This window comes from Bufo bufo, chromosome 7, assembly GCF_905171765.1.
Source record: "Bufo bufo chromosome 7, aBufBuf1.1, whole genome shotgun sequence".
Lineage (NCBI taxonomy): Eukaryota > Metazoa > Chordata > Amphibia > Anura > Bufonidae > Bufo > Bufo bufo.
This window is the reverse complement of record NC_053395.1, coordinates 225881658-225894767: the sequence shown is the minus strand read 5'-3', so window position 1 is coordinate 225894767 and position 13110 is coordinate 225881658. Positions and strand designations below refer to the sequence as shown.

Sequence of the window (13110 nt, the reverse complement as noted above, 5' to 3'; positions counted from 1 at the left end):
GCTCCCCGCCTCTCCCATTGAAGTGAATGGGAGCGCACCGCGCATGCGCGGCCACTGCTCCCATACATTTCTATGGGGCCAACAGAAATAGCCGCTCCGTTCTCCTTGTAGGTGCGGGTCCCAAAGGTGGGACCCGCACCTATCAGACAATGGGGGCTTATCCTAGCGAAGGTGTGCACTCTCTGATACTGGAAGCACGTATTGGATAGTGTTGAATTGTGCAGGACCCCCCCCCCCCCCCAACTGGTAACACCCAGTTGTACCTTCATTGCAGACTGCTGGCAATTCATTCATAACTTCTAGCAGGAATAATAGAGGCATGTCCCGACATAGAGAGTCATAAGAATAGATGCTACAGAATTGTTATTACATGGGGATACATGTATACGTCAGGTGAGGGGAGAGGTCCCCTTTAACTCTGGTGTCCTCTCGCTCCTCGTCATACTTTTCTCCCTCGGTGACGTACGCTCCACCATGATGGAGTCACACTCCCTGACTACCATCTTCTCAGAAGATAGCCTGACGCAATGGACCTGAGCTGCATGCAGGAAGAATAGAGGGGGGGGGGGGTTCCCCCATAGATGTCTATATGGCCGTTAGACATGTTATACATAGGACTCCAATAATGCCAAGAATGAGAGGGATGTTGCACGTGTAGCCGCCTCTCTGCGGGGCCCAGGGGCAAGCCCATTATGGGGGTCAGTCCTTCATTTACAGATTTTAAGCATGTCCTATGAATGGTCAATTGGAAGGTAATTGCTTATTGGCAATTGCTTTGTGTAAACCTATTATACAACTGTTACTAATACAGAACGAAAGCAACACTGTGACCTGAAAAGGCTTTTCCAAGAGTTTACCACTGGTAACCTGTCCTCTGGGTAGGTCATCAGTATCTGATGGATGGGGTCTGACACCCAGGACCCCCGCCGATCAGTTTGAGAAGACACCGGCGCGCGGCCGAGGAGCAGCTCAGCCCCACAGAAGTGAATGCCAAGCACAGACGCTATGCAACGTACGGCGCTCACAGGAGCGTCGGTGCCTTCTCAAACAGCTGATCGGCGGGGGCCCCGGGTATCGGACCCCCACTGATCAGATACTGACGACCCATCCAGAGGATAGACCATCAGTACTGAAGTCTCAGAAAATGTACAGTTCTTTAGATACATTGTAACATATACTGGACAACTGTTCAGATGTCAATGACCTGATGTAGGATTAGTATTGGCGATAAGCCCCCCCAATACACATGACAATTCTGGATGATAGGGATGTGACATGACTGTGCTGCTCTATGACATCACGCGGGGGATTGCTATGTAAGCGATTTCCTAATATTGTCCTATATACATATAAATCCCTGTTCCCCTACACTATCATTACGTACAAAGCGACAGATGCCAAAACGCTTTCCCCCCAATGCTGCGTCCGTCTCCTCAACATCCCCTTACACCCTTATAGCCCAGTAAACAATGGCGCCGCGTTCCGGCTCACCAGCTGCTTGTTGAAGTTTTGCACGCATTGCTCAAACTGCTCGTCCTTCGTCTCATCTGCTTTCCCGAGTTTCTGTAGAACCTGGAGAAAAACAAGAAGAAGAAAAAATAAATAAACAAATAAACCGCCCTCTCCGTATCTGTTTATAGCACACGATGCAGCGGTGAGGGGGGCCACACAGCAAGACTGAAGGGCCCCCATTTATACAATCACACCCCCACACAACGGCAACATTGGGCCTGTCCTACACTTTATTAAGGGTCCACTCTGCCCTTAGAATAAGGGGGGGGAAGGGTCAACCTGGGAGGTCCTAACCCACTTCAGTGGATCCCATTGCTGCTGCCTGGGTGCCCTGTACGTTTGTATACCTTTGGGAGGATGCCATTGGCTGCGACTGCTACTACAGCAATACCTATAGCGCTGGCACACTTGCAGGTGGGCATGGGGCCCTTCAGACTCTGGACCCCATTGAACCCCCCGAAGCAATCTGATCCTGCAGCCTTTGCTTGGCTGTAGAGGAGACCTATGACTCTGGTGATATTCGGACATTATTGATTTCATTAAAATGAACCCGTCAGCACCGCGCCGTGCAGCGCCAGATCAGCCGAATGTAATGATACTTTTCACTTGGCGAGAAAAAAAACATTTTCCATCCATATGCAAATGAGCAGTTAGGTGCACCCTGGGAGGGCCCAAGCTGCCCTGTGCACCCTGGGAGGGCCCAAGCTGCCCTGTGCTCCCTGGGAGGGCCCGAGCTGCCCTGTGCACCCTGGGAGGGCCCAAGCTGCCCTGTGCACCCTGGGAGGGCCCAAGCTGCCCTGTGCACCCTGGGAGGGCCCAAGCTGCCCTGTGCACCCTGGGAGGGCCCAAGCTGCCCTGTGCACCCTGGGAGGGCCCGAGCTGCCCTGTGCACCCTGGGAGGGCCCGAGCTGCCCTATGCACCCTGGGAGGGCCCGAGCTGCCCTGTGCACCCTTGCTCCTCCCTCTCCTTGACTGACAGGGGCAGGTGAGGTGACTATGCAGGAACCTGCCCCTGTCAAGGAGTGGGAGGGGCTGTCAGAGGAAGGGTGCACCGAGTAGCTTGGGCCCGCCTTTGGTGCACTTAAATGCTCATTTACATATGGATTAAAAGTAATTCTTCAGAAGGAAGAAACGGATCGCAAAGTGAAAGAAATCCTTACATTCAGCTGAGCTCGCCCTGGTGTGACAGAGAACCTCCTGCTAGCACCTTACGCCAGTCTATGCGCTGAAGGAGGTTGCCCCAAATTTATGGCGAGGTCTCCATACGGCTCGGAGCGACCACAGCAAACTGGTGCAAATTCAGATAAACGTGATGGGCCCACTGCCCCCTCCCCATGCCACATTTTGGGAAAGTAGCAAAAGCAGCATAAAAACACTTCTTGTGACAACATTTGTTGCATGTGGCGTTTACAAAGTTGCAAACCGTGTTCACGACCTTTTTACTCCACTAAAGTGGCGCAGAGAGATGATAAATCCGCCCCTTGTATTTGACCACAAATGATCAGCCTCTCATGAGGAACGTGGCCAGTGGTTGGGGTGCGGTCGGCTGGGTCCTTTTATACACTCCAGCTGCGGTCTGTGCTCCCGGGTCCCTGGAAATGTGAGAGCAAAGAGCCCCCCAGAGGGCACCGCTCGATCCCCCAGAATGCAATGGGCCCTGGCAATTGTGTACTGACTCCAAATCTGGGGACCATAGTGATAAATGTCACATCAGCCGCATTCTTTCTACGATTCCAGGGTCATCTGGACAATTTCACGTTTGCCCCTAGAGATGGAGGCTGCGTCCCTGGGATCTTACCGAGAATAACTCATATGTGCAGAGAAACCTAGAAGAATGAGGCCAGAATAAGACCCCCGCCCCACGGCCCACCCACCCTCATGTTAATTACTCCCTTAGGATAGATCCCAGGCAGTTTCCATTCACTTACTGTGGATTTTACATCACATCTACTACTCCTTCTACATTGCCCCCGACTCATTGCAGGTTGTATATCTTGTACGATTACACATTACTCCAATCTTTGCTAAAAAGTATCATTTTGGATTTCTGTTTGGCCCCCACCGTTGTCAAAAAATGGCATTTACCGGGAGGCAGCCTCTGTCCCTTTAAATCATTCCCCCCTCACCCACAGCCAGAGGCTCTGCAGCCAACGGACCAGACACATGGAGCCGTCCATCAAGTGATGACAGTGACAAAGTGGCCGCTACTTGTCACTATTATCATATCTAGAGTTCTGGTGCCCTGCTGTCCTCGCGTCACTGCAGGAGCTGAGCGCACATATCCCCGGTATATCACCCCGCGCCGCAGCGCCATATAATCCGCATTATGCTTAGATTGTGAGCCCCATTGGGAACCGTTAGATGCCAATGTCTGTAAAGTGCTGCGGAATATGTCACCGCTATATAAGTGCATACAATAAATTATCTATAATCACAGGAACATCACTGACGCATTTCCCGTCGCCCCTCTGCACAATACTAGGCAGTCATTGGGAACAAACTGTTCCTGATAATTGCTTGTCAATCAGTAAGTGTCAAAGGGCACGATGGGGGTCATTTATCATTGCACCTACGCCAGGAAAGTGATGTCGTTTGCAACTTTTTAGATGTGCAAATGGCATTTTTACGTCATCAAAAGGGTGGTGATAGGAGCAGGTCCATCGGCTCTCGCAGATTTATCGTTTATACCACTTTTCTGAAATCTGCATCAGCTCGCAGGGGCACCGACTGCCGGAGGACCCGCTTCATTTATGACGAGGCATATCCTCCGGCGGTGCAGCGGATGTCACAATAGAAAATGCCAATGCCTTGCAGGTCGAGCTCGGCTCAATGTGAGGATACCTTCCACTTAGCGATCCGCCGCTTCATTCTGGGGAAGAAGAAAATAAAAGCACTTTTAAGCCATATGCAAATGAGGAAATAAGTGCCCCGAGGGCGGGCCCAAGCCCCTGGGTGCCCCCGTGCTCCTCTGCCAGCCCTTCCCTCTCCTTCTGGATTGCCAGGGCCAAGATGACTGTGCAGGAACCTGTCAATCCAGAAGTAAAGGGCAGGGCTGGCAAAGGAGCCGGAGGAGCACGGGGGCACACAGGGCACCCAACTGCAGATGGATAAAAAGTGCTTTTTCTCCAGAATGAAGGATCGCAACGTGAAAGGTATTATTACAATCAGTTCAGCCAGCCCTACAAGGCACTGCGCTGGGTTATCTGGTTACACACTCCCTTTAAGGGCTTATGCGTTCCGTGCATTGGGGACTGCAATTTGCGGTCCCCAATGCACAGGCAACATCCGTGCGGTGGCCAGGACGGATCGAGAGCCATTTAACTTGAAATCGGCCCGTGATCCGTCCGCTTCCGTGGGCTTCCGATCCGTGCTTCCGTTCCGCACCGCATCTCCCAGATTGCGGACCCATTCAAGTGATGCGGGGTGCACGCGGCCGGTGCCCCGTGTATTGCGGGCCATGTGCGTGAGCCCTAAGAGTCCTGTGCTCCTGAGGACAATCTTACATTTTATTATTTTTTCCTTCTTTGTTATCCAGAAGATGTCACAGAGCAGCGCTACATGCGCACGAACAGATACGGACACGCTGTCAGATCTTCGTGGATGTGTGCATCCATTTCCTGGTCATTTTTAAAGGACCATTTTGCATCCATCTTTAAAAATGTAGGAGCGCTCCTCCCCAAGGAGAGATGGTACCCCACCCCCCCCCCAAAAAAAAATGGCCATTTAAGGGTTCATTCACACGTCCGTAGAATGGGTGCGGAAACATTGCGGAACGAATCCGGACCCATTCATTCTCTATGGGGATGCGGACAGCACATTTCCGGAGCGCGTCCCCGATCTTCCGGTCCGCGGCTCCCAAAAATTCAATTGCAGACAAGAATAGGCAGTTCTATGGGGGTGCCGCCCGGGTGTATTGCGGATCCACAATTTGAAGACGGACGAAAACAGATGAATTTCATTGAGTTTTAAGTTAACACCCGAACTGCTGCCGTCTCCTCTGTATATAATGTGCCCTCAGCAGTTATATTAACCCCCGAGTTGTACCCCAGTATAGATATTACCCCCAGTTGTGCCCCTATATATATATTGGGGGGATTCGCTCTGGTAGACGGGATAGGCGGACGCAGTACAGAGGCAAATTACCAGTTCAGTTCAGTTCAGTGTTCATTCACACTCTTGGCAAGTTCATAAACAGAAAGTCCCCTTTTGGTTTTGGTGTTCGTTCACACCCAGCCGGCGGTTCTGCCTCAGAGTCCATGGCCTGCCTCCCCTCACACTGGTCTCAGACCCCAATACAGAGATCCCCCCTGCTGAACCCGGCAGATAGGTGTTGCCAAAACCCGGCCCGGCACATGAGTCCAGTCCGGTGTCTGACCGCACCAGCAGCACACACTGGAAGCGCCAGGACCTGACATTCCCAACGTTGTGATGATGGGAGTGCAGGTCCTGCGCCCTCCGGCATCCAGCGACTGGAAGTGGATGAGAGGAGGATTTTATTGTTTAGGCAATGCGTTTTGTAACGGATGTTTTTTCTCCCCAGTCGTGTCCCTAACATGAGGCGCTCCGTGGTTTTGTTATGGTTTCCCAGGTAGGTAACACGTTACACCCCAGCAGATCCGGACCTCGCTTGACATGAACAGCAGCCGACCTTCCCAGAATCCTTCAGGGCTGCTACGTTTTAATGATATCATTGAATTATTTAAAGAGCCATGCATGATGAAAGAGCGCAGCATCACCAGACACCCGGCCGGAGCTGTCTGCTGTGGACTAGCCTCCATCAGGTGGAATCGGCAATGTTATAAGGGGCTCTACCAGCCATAGGGTGGGAGGGACGCGCTGCAGGGGTTGTGCAGCATGAGAGTCCCAACAATGCAGACGATCTTCAGACTGAGGTAGGAATTAGGGGTCCGGTGCCATCCCCTCCTCCCAACTTTCTGCAGTTGCATCTCCTCTCTCTACTGTACTGTATACCTACCACACAGGCATTCAGGGAGCGTAATATACATCATACACAAAGCCTAAAGCCACAGGTAGATCTCTGCATATGATATATATATATATGTACATACATTTACCAGTAAGCTCCTGAGCTCCCTCTAGTGGTGGCTGCGGGCATACAGAATTATATCACGCAACTACGTCTATGCAGAGGATTTGAAGCTCTGTATCAGAAAAGGGCTCCATTCACACATTCGCAATTCTGTTCCGCATTTTGCGGAACGGAATTGCGGACCCATTCATTTCCGGAATGCGGACCCGCACTTCCGGGTCCGCATTTCTGCTCCCGAAAAAAAAAATAGAACATGCCCTATTCTTGTCCGCAATTGCGAACAAGAATAGGCATATTCTATTAGTGCCGGCAATGTGCGGTCCGCAAAATGCGGAACGCACATTGCCGGTGTTTGTGTTTTGCGAATCTGCGAATCTGTGGATCCTTAGCTTAAAACAGTAAGGTATTGAAAGGCGCAAATTCACTTCAAAGAGGACCTTTCACCAGAATAAAACATCTAAACTAACTATACAGCCATGGAGAGCGGCGCCCAGGGATCCCCCTGCACTTACTGTTTTCCCCGGGTGCCGCTCCGTTCGCCCAGTATAGGCTCCGGTATCTTCATATTTTCGGCTCCACCCAGGGGAACCCGACGGCGTCTCATTCTCCCATGCTGTAGCGCTGGCCAATCGCAGCGCTCAGCTCATAGCCTGAGAGGTTTTTTTTCACAGCATTTGCGGCTCAGGGAATTGAAAGAGTGACCCGCCAAGTACAAGGAGGAGACCATAGACTAAAGGTCCTCACTGAGAAGGAACCTGAGCGCCTACAGAAGCAGGACCTGATTGTACAATATAAGAGAGATTTTATTTTGATAGTTTTTTAAGGGTCTTTCCCTTTAATGGATTTTTGTGTTCACTTGGTGTTCTCACCTCCCCTACAAGTCATGTGACACTGCTAATTGGGATTGGCGAGTACTACACCTGTATAAAAGGGAGGGAGAGAAGTTGTATTTTTGTAGGTCACGAATAAGGACCAGGAAAGGAGGGTCCGAAACGCGTAGACGTGGATACCGTGTGCTATTTGTATATGGATTTTACCGCAATGAAATAAAGGAAATATTTTTTATCGGAAGCTGGACCTCGCACCCCTTTTTTTGGCAAGTATTCTATGTCTGAGTCTGACATCAGCATTGCATTGTGCCAACTTGCTGTCAGATGCAGGAATTTAGGTGGGAAGACGAGCTGAAAGTCATCATGAAGTAATCCTGCATTAGACGAGTTCTGGGGAGCCTACGAGGTAGAGCCACGCAGGGACGTTGTAGCCGAGGGAACGCCCAGGAGACAGGGGAGGAAAGTGGATTGTCCATTGGGACACACCTCAAGGTGAGGACACAGCGGATCAGCCCCAGGACATGAATGAGTCACTTCTGTCAAATACTGAGAGGGTTTCAGCTGCAAAACTACAGTTTCATTCGATTCTGGATGCTGGGGGTTGTAGTTAGATTGTATCTATAGGATATCGGGATATAGTAATTCTACTGTAATAAATGCCTCCAAGGCGCCGCGCCATTGTCATTACTCATCGCTCTGCATGAATTGCTTCCAGTGACCGGACTGGGTGGATTTTCCTCGTTAAAGATAAGATTTCCCTGAAGTTTCTCTGATCTCTGACCTGCCCAGAAGAATAACACAACCTGTGGGCGAGTCCAGATAGAATTCAGAGTCAGGGGGTCGTCCGGCCCATGTGACACCCTAGGACCCTCGCCAATCGTAGACTGATGACATATTCTGGAGATGTAAACACCCCCTTTATTGATGTATACAACGTATCAGTGCAGGCGATCCCCCACGAGCTAAACCCAGCGCCGTCCTGGACTCCAGACTAACAGCTCTTAGGGCTTGTTCACATCACCGCTTTGCTTTCCGTTCTTCTGATCCGTCAGAAGAAGGCCTATTGCACACGACCGTATGGCTTTTTCAGTGTTTTGCAGTCCGTTTTTCACGGATCCGTTGTTCCGTTTTTTGTTTCCGTCGTGTTTCCGTTTCTGTTCCGTTTTTCCGTATGGCATATACAGTATACAGTAATTACATAGATAAAATTGGGCTGGGCATAACATTTTCAATAGATGGTTCAGCAAAAAACGGTACGGAAACAGAAGACATATGGATGCATTTCCGTATGTGTTCCGTTTTTTTTGCGGACCCATTGACAAAAATGGAAATACGGAAACGGAATGCATACGGAGTACATTCAATTTTTTTTGCGGAACCATTGAAATGAATGGTTCCAGATACGGAACGCAAAAAATGGCGGCAGAACATTTCTCCGATAAGGATCGGTTTCTACACGTAGCGTTCATACTCCATACTGAAGAAATCGGAATGATATAAATATTTTGTTAAAAAATTTTTGGGGTCATTTGCATATCATTAGCATGTCTATCCACCGTGCGATTCCCATAATCCCTTCTTTCACACAGGCGAGAATTCCACGCGGATGGGATGCGTGAGGTGAACGCATTGCACCCGCACTGAATCCGGACCCTTTCACTCCAATGGGGCTGTGCACATGAGCAGTGATTTTCACGCATCACTTGTATGCAAGCAAGTGCGGATGCGGTGCGATTTTCACACACGGTTGCTAGGAGACGATCTTATAACATGGTTATAAGGGAAAATAATAGCACTCTGAATACAGAATGCATAGTACAATAGGGCTGGAGGGGTTAAAAAAATATATAAAAATTTAACTCCCCTCATCCACTTGTTCGCAAAGCCCGGCTCGTCTTCATTCTTCTTCTTTGAGGACCTGGGAGGAAAAGGACCTTTGGTGACGTCGCTGCGCTCATCACATGGTCCATCACATGATCCATCACCGTGGGGTTGGACCATGTGATGAGCGCAGTGACGTCACCAAAGGTCCTTTTCCTCCCAGGTCCTCAAAGAAGAAGAATGAAGACGAGCCGGGCTTTGCGAACAAGTGGATGAGGGGAGTTAAATTTTTTTAATTTTATTTTATTTTTTTAACCCCTCCATCACTATTTTACTTTGCATTCTGTATTAAGAATGCTATTATTTTCCCTTATAACCACGTTATAAGGCAAAATAGTAAAATCTACACAGCACCGTTCCCAAACCCGAACTTCTGTGAAGAAGTCTGGGTTCGGGTCTCGGTACCAAACATGCAGATTTTTCTCACGCGTGTGCAAAACGCATTAAAACGTTTTGCACTCATGCGGAAAAATCGTGCATTTTCCCGCAACGCACCCGCATCTTGTCCGGCCCTCCCACGCGACGCCCGTGTGAAAGAGGCCTTAATGTTGTGATCTCCGTGCTAAGGAGTGTCTCGAAACTTTTCATTACACAGTGATTGTCTCAACTTATGGAGGGGAGGGGGGGGTTCCTCCATTTATAACCCCCTCTACTAACCAGGGTGACGGGCTTCTACAAACAGCAGAGGATGGTATAGACACAGATTATATGGATGTATGGCCAAGATTCCCATGCAGTTGGACATTGGAGTAACCCTTTAAATACTACACTTCAGTAAGTTTGCGTACTGATGTAGCAGAGCTGACTTCGTTGCTTATCTCTCTAGGACTTCCTCATGGCCCAGTATTGGCCATGTTTCGAGGTTCCTTCACACTGAACATATTGGAAATGATCTGTACATCAGCATTTACTGAAAGGCAGGATTCCAGCAGAAAGAAGTGATAAAAACAGATGTGAGCGCAGACCTGCCGCCTCTCCGCTGTAGCTGCGGGTGACTCATCTTTTCCAAAATCTACAGGTTTTTCAGGGAGGACGAGTCGTAGTGAAAGTTCACAAACAAGTCTTAAAGGGAAAGGACATTTCATTTAAAGGGATCCCGACTTGAAATTCATTCAGTTGGGCAATTTCTGCACGAATATCGGAGGCCTCATCTCTATGTATTGCATTAGGTCAAGATTTGCAAGCCTTCACGCCGAGAGAGCTATGGATGTATAATTGATCTTCATAGACTAAGCGAATCCTCAAAATACGGATACCGGCCGCGTGCATGCCGCATTTTTTATTTTAATTTTTTTACTAGAACTGGCTACTCTTCTCTGCAAAACGGATAGCAACAGGACACGCTCTATAATCTGCGGAACCTTAGGCTGTGAGCCCCATTGGGGACGTCCGGATACTAATGTCTGTGAAGCGCTGCGGAATATAATAGCAGCGCTATAGAAGTGCATAAAAATAATAAAAACAGACACACGGATGCAAACAGCACGCTGGTGACATCTGTGTTCTGTCTGCATTTTTCTCAGACCCGTACAAAAGAATATATATATCAATGCTTTGGAGCTTTAGATCCGTATCACAGATATTAGGAAATTGCTCCAAATCCGGCTGTTGTAATGGTTTGTCCAGACCCCACTGCTTATAAACAACGTGTCCCCTTTAAATGACCGCCACATTGATACTGTTACTAGTTTTATTTGACTGGGATAAATAATGGCGTCCTGTCTGTTTACTCTTGGATGGCGGCCGTTCTTTAACCAGTCTGTTTGGAGAAGTGAACGGTCTGTGATTTCAGCTGAGAGCCCATGTCCGCCTCCATCTACGCTTATCCTGCTCGCTATCAGGCGCCATTCTTTTATCTATAAATAGATTGTTTCCATGGCGAAAGGATGAAAAAGATGATCCAACGTGGAATCTCCCGTCTATTATATCAGGCGCATGAGATGTTCTCCATCAACAGGGGGAATAGTTTTCATAAAGAGGGAGCATCGTATTCTGCGAGACGATATTCGGAGGCCAGACACCAGCTCAGGGAAATCACATGAAAGATGAAATCATGTACAATACAGAAAAAGATAACATACCGCCACACGGTCACCGTAGTCTTACCGCACAGTGTACCATGCAGTACATCATACACTGCTTGTGTAATCGCCTCCATACACTGACCAAGTCCACAGAGTCCCATTATTCCCACCACTCCCTACTCTCGACGTCGGCAGCGTGTGGCTCATGAAGGAAGCCCAGTGTGCTGAGCTGGATCGGTGGGTATATAAGGTCTGGTGAGCTGGCTTGGTGGGTATATAAGGTCTCGTGAGCTGGCTCGGTGGGTATATAAGGTCTCGTGAGCTGGCTCGGTGGGTATATAAGGTGTGCTGAGCTGGCTCGGTGGGTATATAAGGTGTAGTCAGCTGGCTCAGTGGGTATATAAGGTCTCGTGAGCTGGCTCGGTGGGTATATAAGGTGTGCTGAGCTGGCTCGGTGGGTATATAAGGTCTGGTGAGCTGGCTCGGTGGGTATATAAGGTGTGCTGAGCTGGCTCGGTGGGTATATAAGGTGTGCTGAGCTGGCTCGGTGGGTATATAAGGTGTAGTAAGCTGGCTCGGTGGCTATATAAGGTGTGCTGAGCTGGCTCGGTGGGTATATAAGGTGTAGTCAGCTGGCTCAGTGGGTATATAAGGTGTGCTGAGCTGGCTCGGTGGGTATATAAGGTGTGTGATAGGCTGTCTGCACACATGTCCCTCGGTGCTGTCAGGGGTAATAGGGGTGATTTATCAGAGTTCCAGGAAGGGATGATTATTGGCTTTCAGGCCCCGGGTGGCGGTATTTCTGACACTGCGCAGTGTGAACTGTTCTCGTGCTGCTGTGGTGAGGGTGTCTGGTGAGTGGACAAATGGCGCCATTGTGAATAAGAGACGTGGAAACTGCGGAGAACCACGTGCCACTGATGTGAGAGGTGAACGTCGAGGGTAGAAGACGCTACAGAATGATCCAGGGGCACCAGACGTGCGTCTAACACAACAGGTCAGAGAACCCGACAACATCTGGGGCTCCGGAGCAGACGGACGGTCACTGCTCCTCTGATAACCAAGCCGCATCGGCAAAAAAGGGTTCAATTCTGGCATCGGAATCGGACCCCCGCTGATTGGTGAAGGGTGGTCTTCTCCGATGAGTCACGATTTCTGCTTCATGGAACGGATGGACGTTGGCGTGTCAGGAGAGAAACATCAGAGAGGGAACGCCCTGCAGCCATTGCTGGAAGAACACAAGATGGTGGAGGCAGCGTTATGGTCGGGGGGAGGTTGTCCTGACATTCTATGGGCCTCTCATCCATGTGTACTGCGCTCTCCACCGATTTGGGTATGAATCCCTCCTTGTAGATCACGTACACCCATACATGCTGATTGTCCTCTGGGACGGTTGGGATCTTCCAGCGAGACAATGCGACATGTCCCACGGCTAGAAATGTCTGACATGGGTTGGAAGAGCAGGACCAAGACTTCCAAGTCCTTCCCTGGCTCCTAATTTCCCAGACTTGAACCCAATTGATCTTCTGTGGGACCACCTGGATGGTCGTGTCCCCTCTATGGTTCCCCCCATGCCCCCTCCAGAAGATATGGGATGCTCTGTGGTCAGCATGGCTCCAGATACCTGTGACAACCGACCAGGACCTTATGGAGTCACTCCGGCCCGTCTAGCCGCTGTCCGTGCTGCACGCGGCGGGTACTCTGGAGATTAGCTGCTGCTCAGAATAATGGGACCCCACTGTGTAATCCTACCACAATATAGTGGCCAAATAATAACACCATCACGATACAGTGCCAAGTATCAGAGGCCGGT

The 13110-nt window shown here is 49.8% G+C and overlaps 1 protein-coding gene across 6 annotated transcripts in view; it reads right to left on the bottom strand.

The window, feature by feature from the left end:
* Positions 1-13110, bottom strand: part of BIN1 (bridging integrator 1) — a 97502-nt gene that overhangs the window by 44284 nt on the left and 40108 nt on the right. For all 6 annotated transcript variants that reach the window (XM_040440957.1, XM_040440951.1, XM_040440952.1 and 3 more), the window contains exon 2: positions 1492-1572. In XM_040440957.1, the coding sequence (XP_040296891.1) occupies positions 1492-1572 (81 nt within the window). The remainder of the gene's footprint in view (positions 1-1491; positions 1573-13110) is intronic.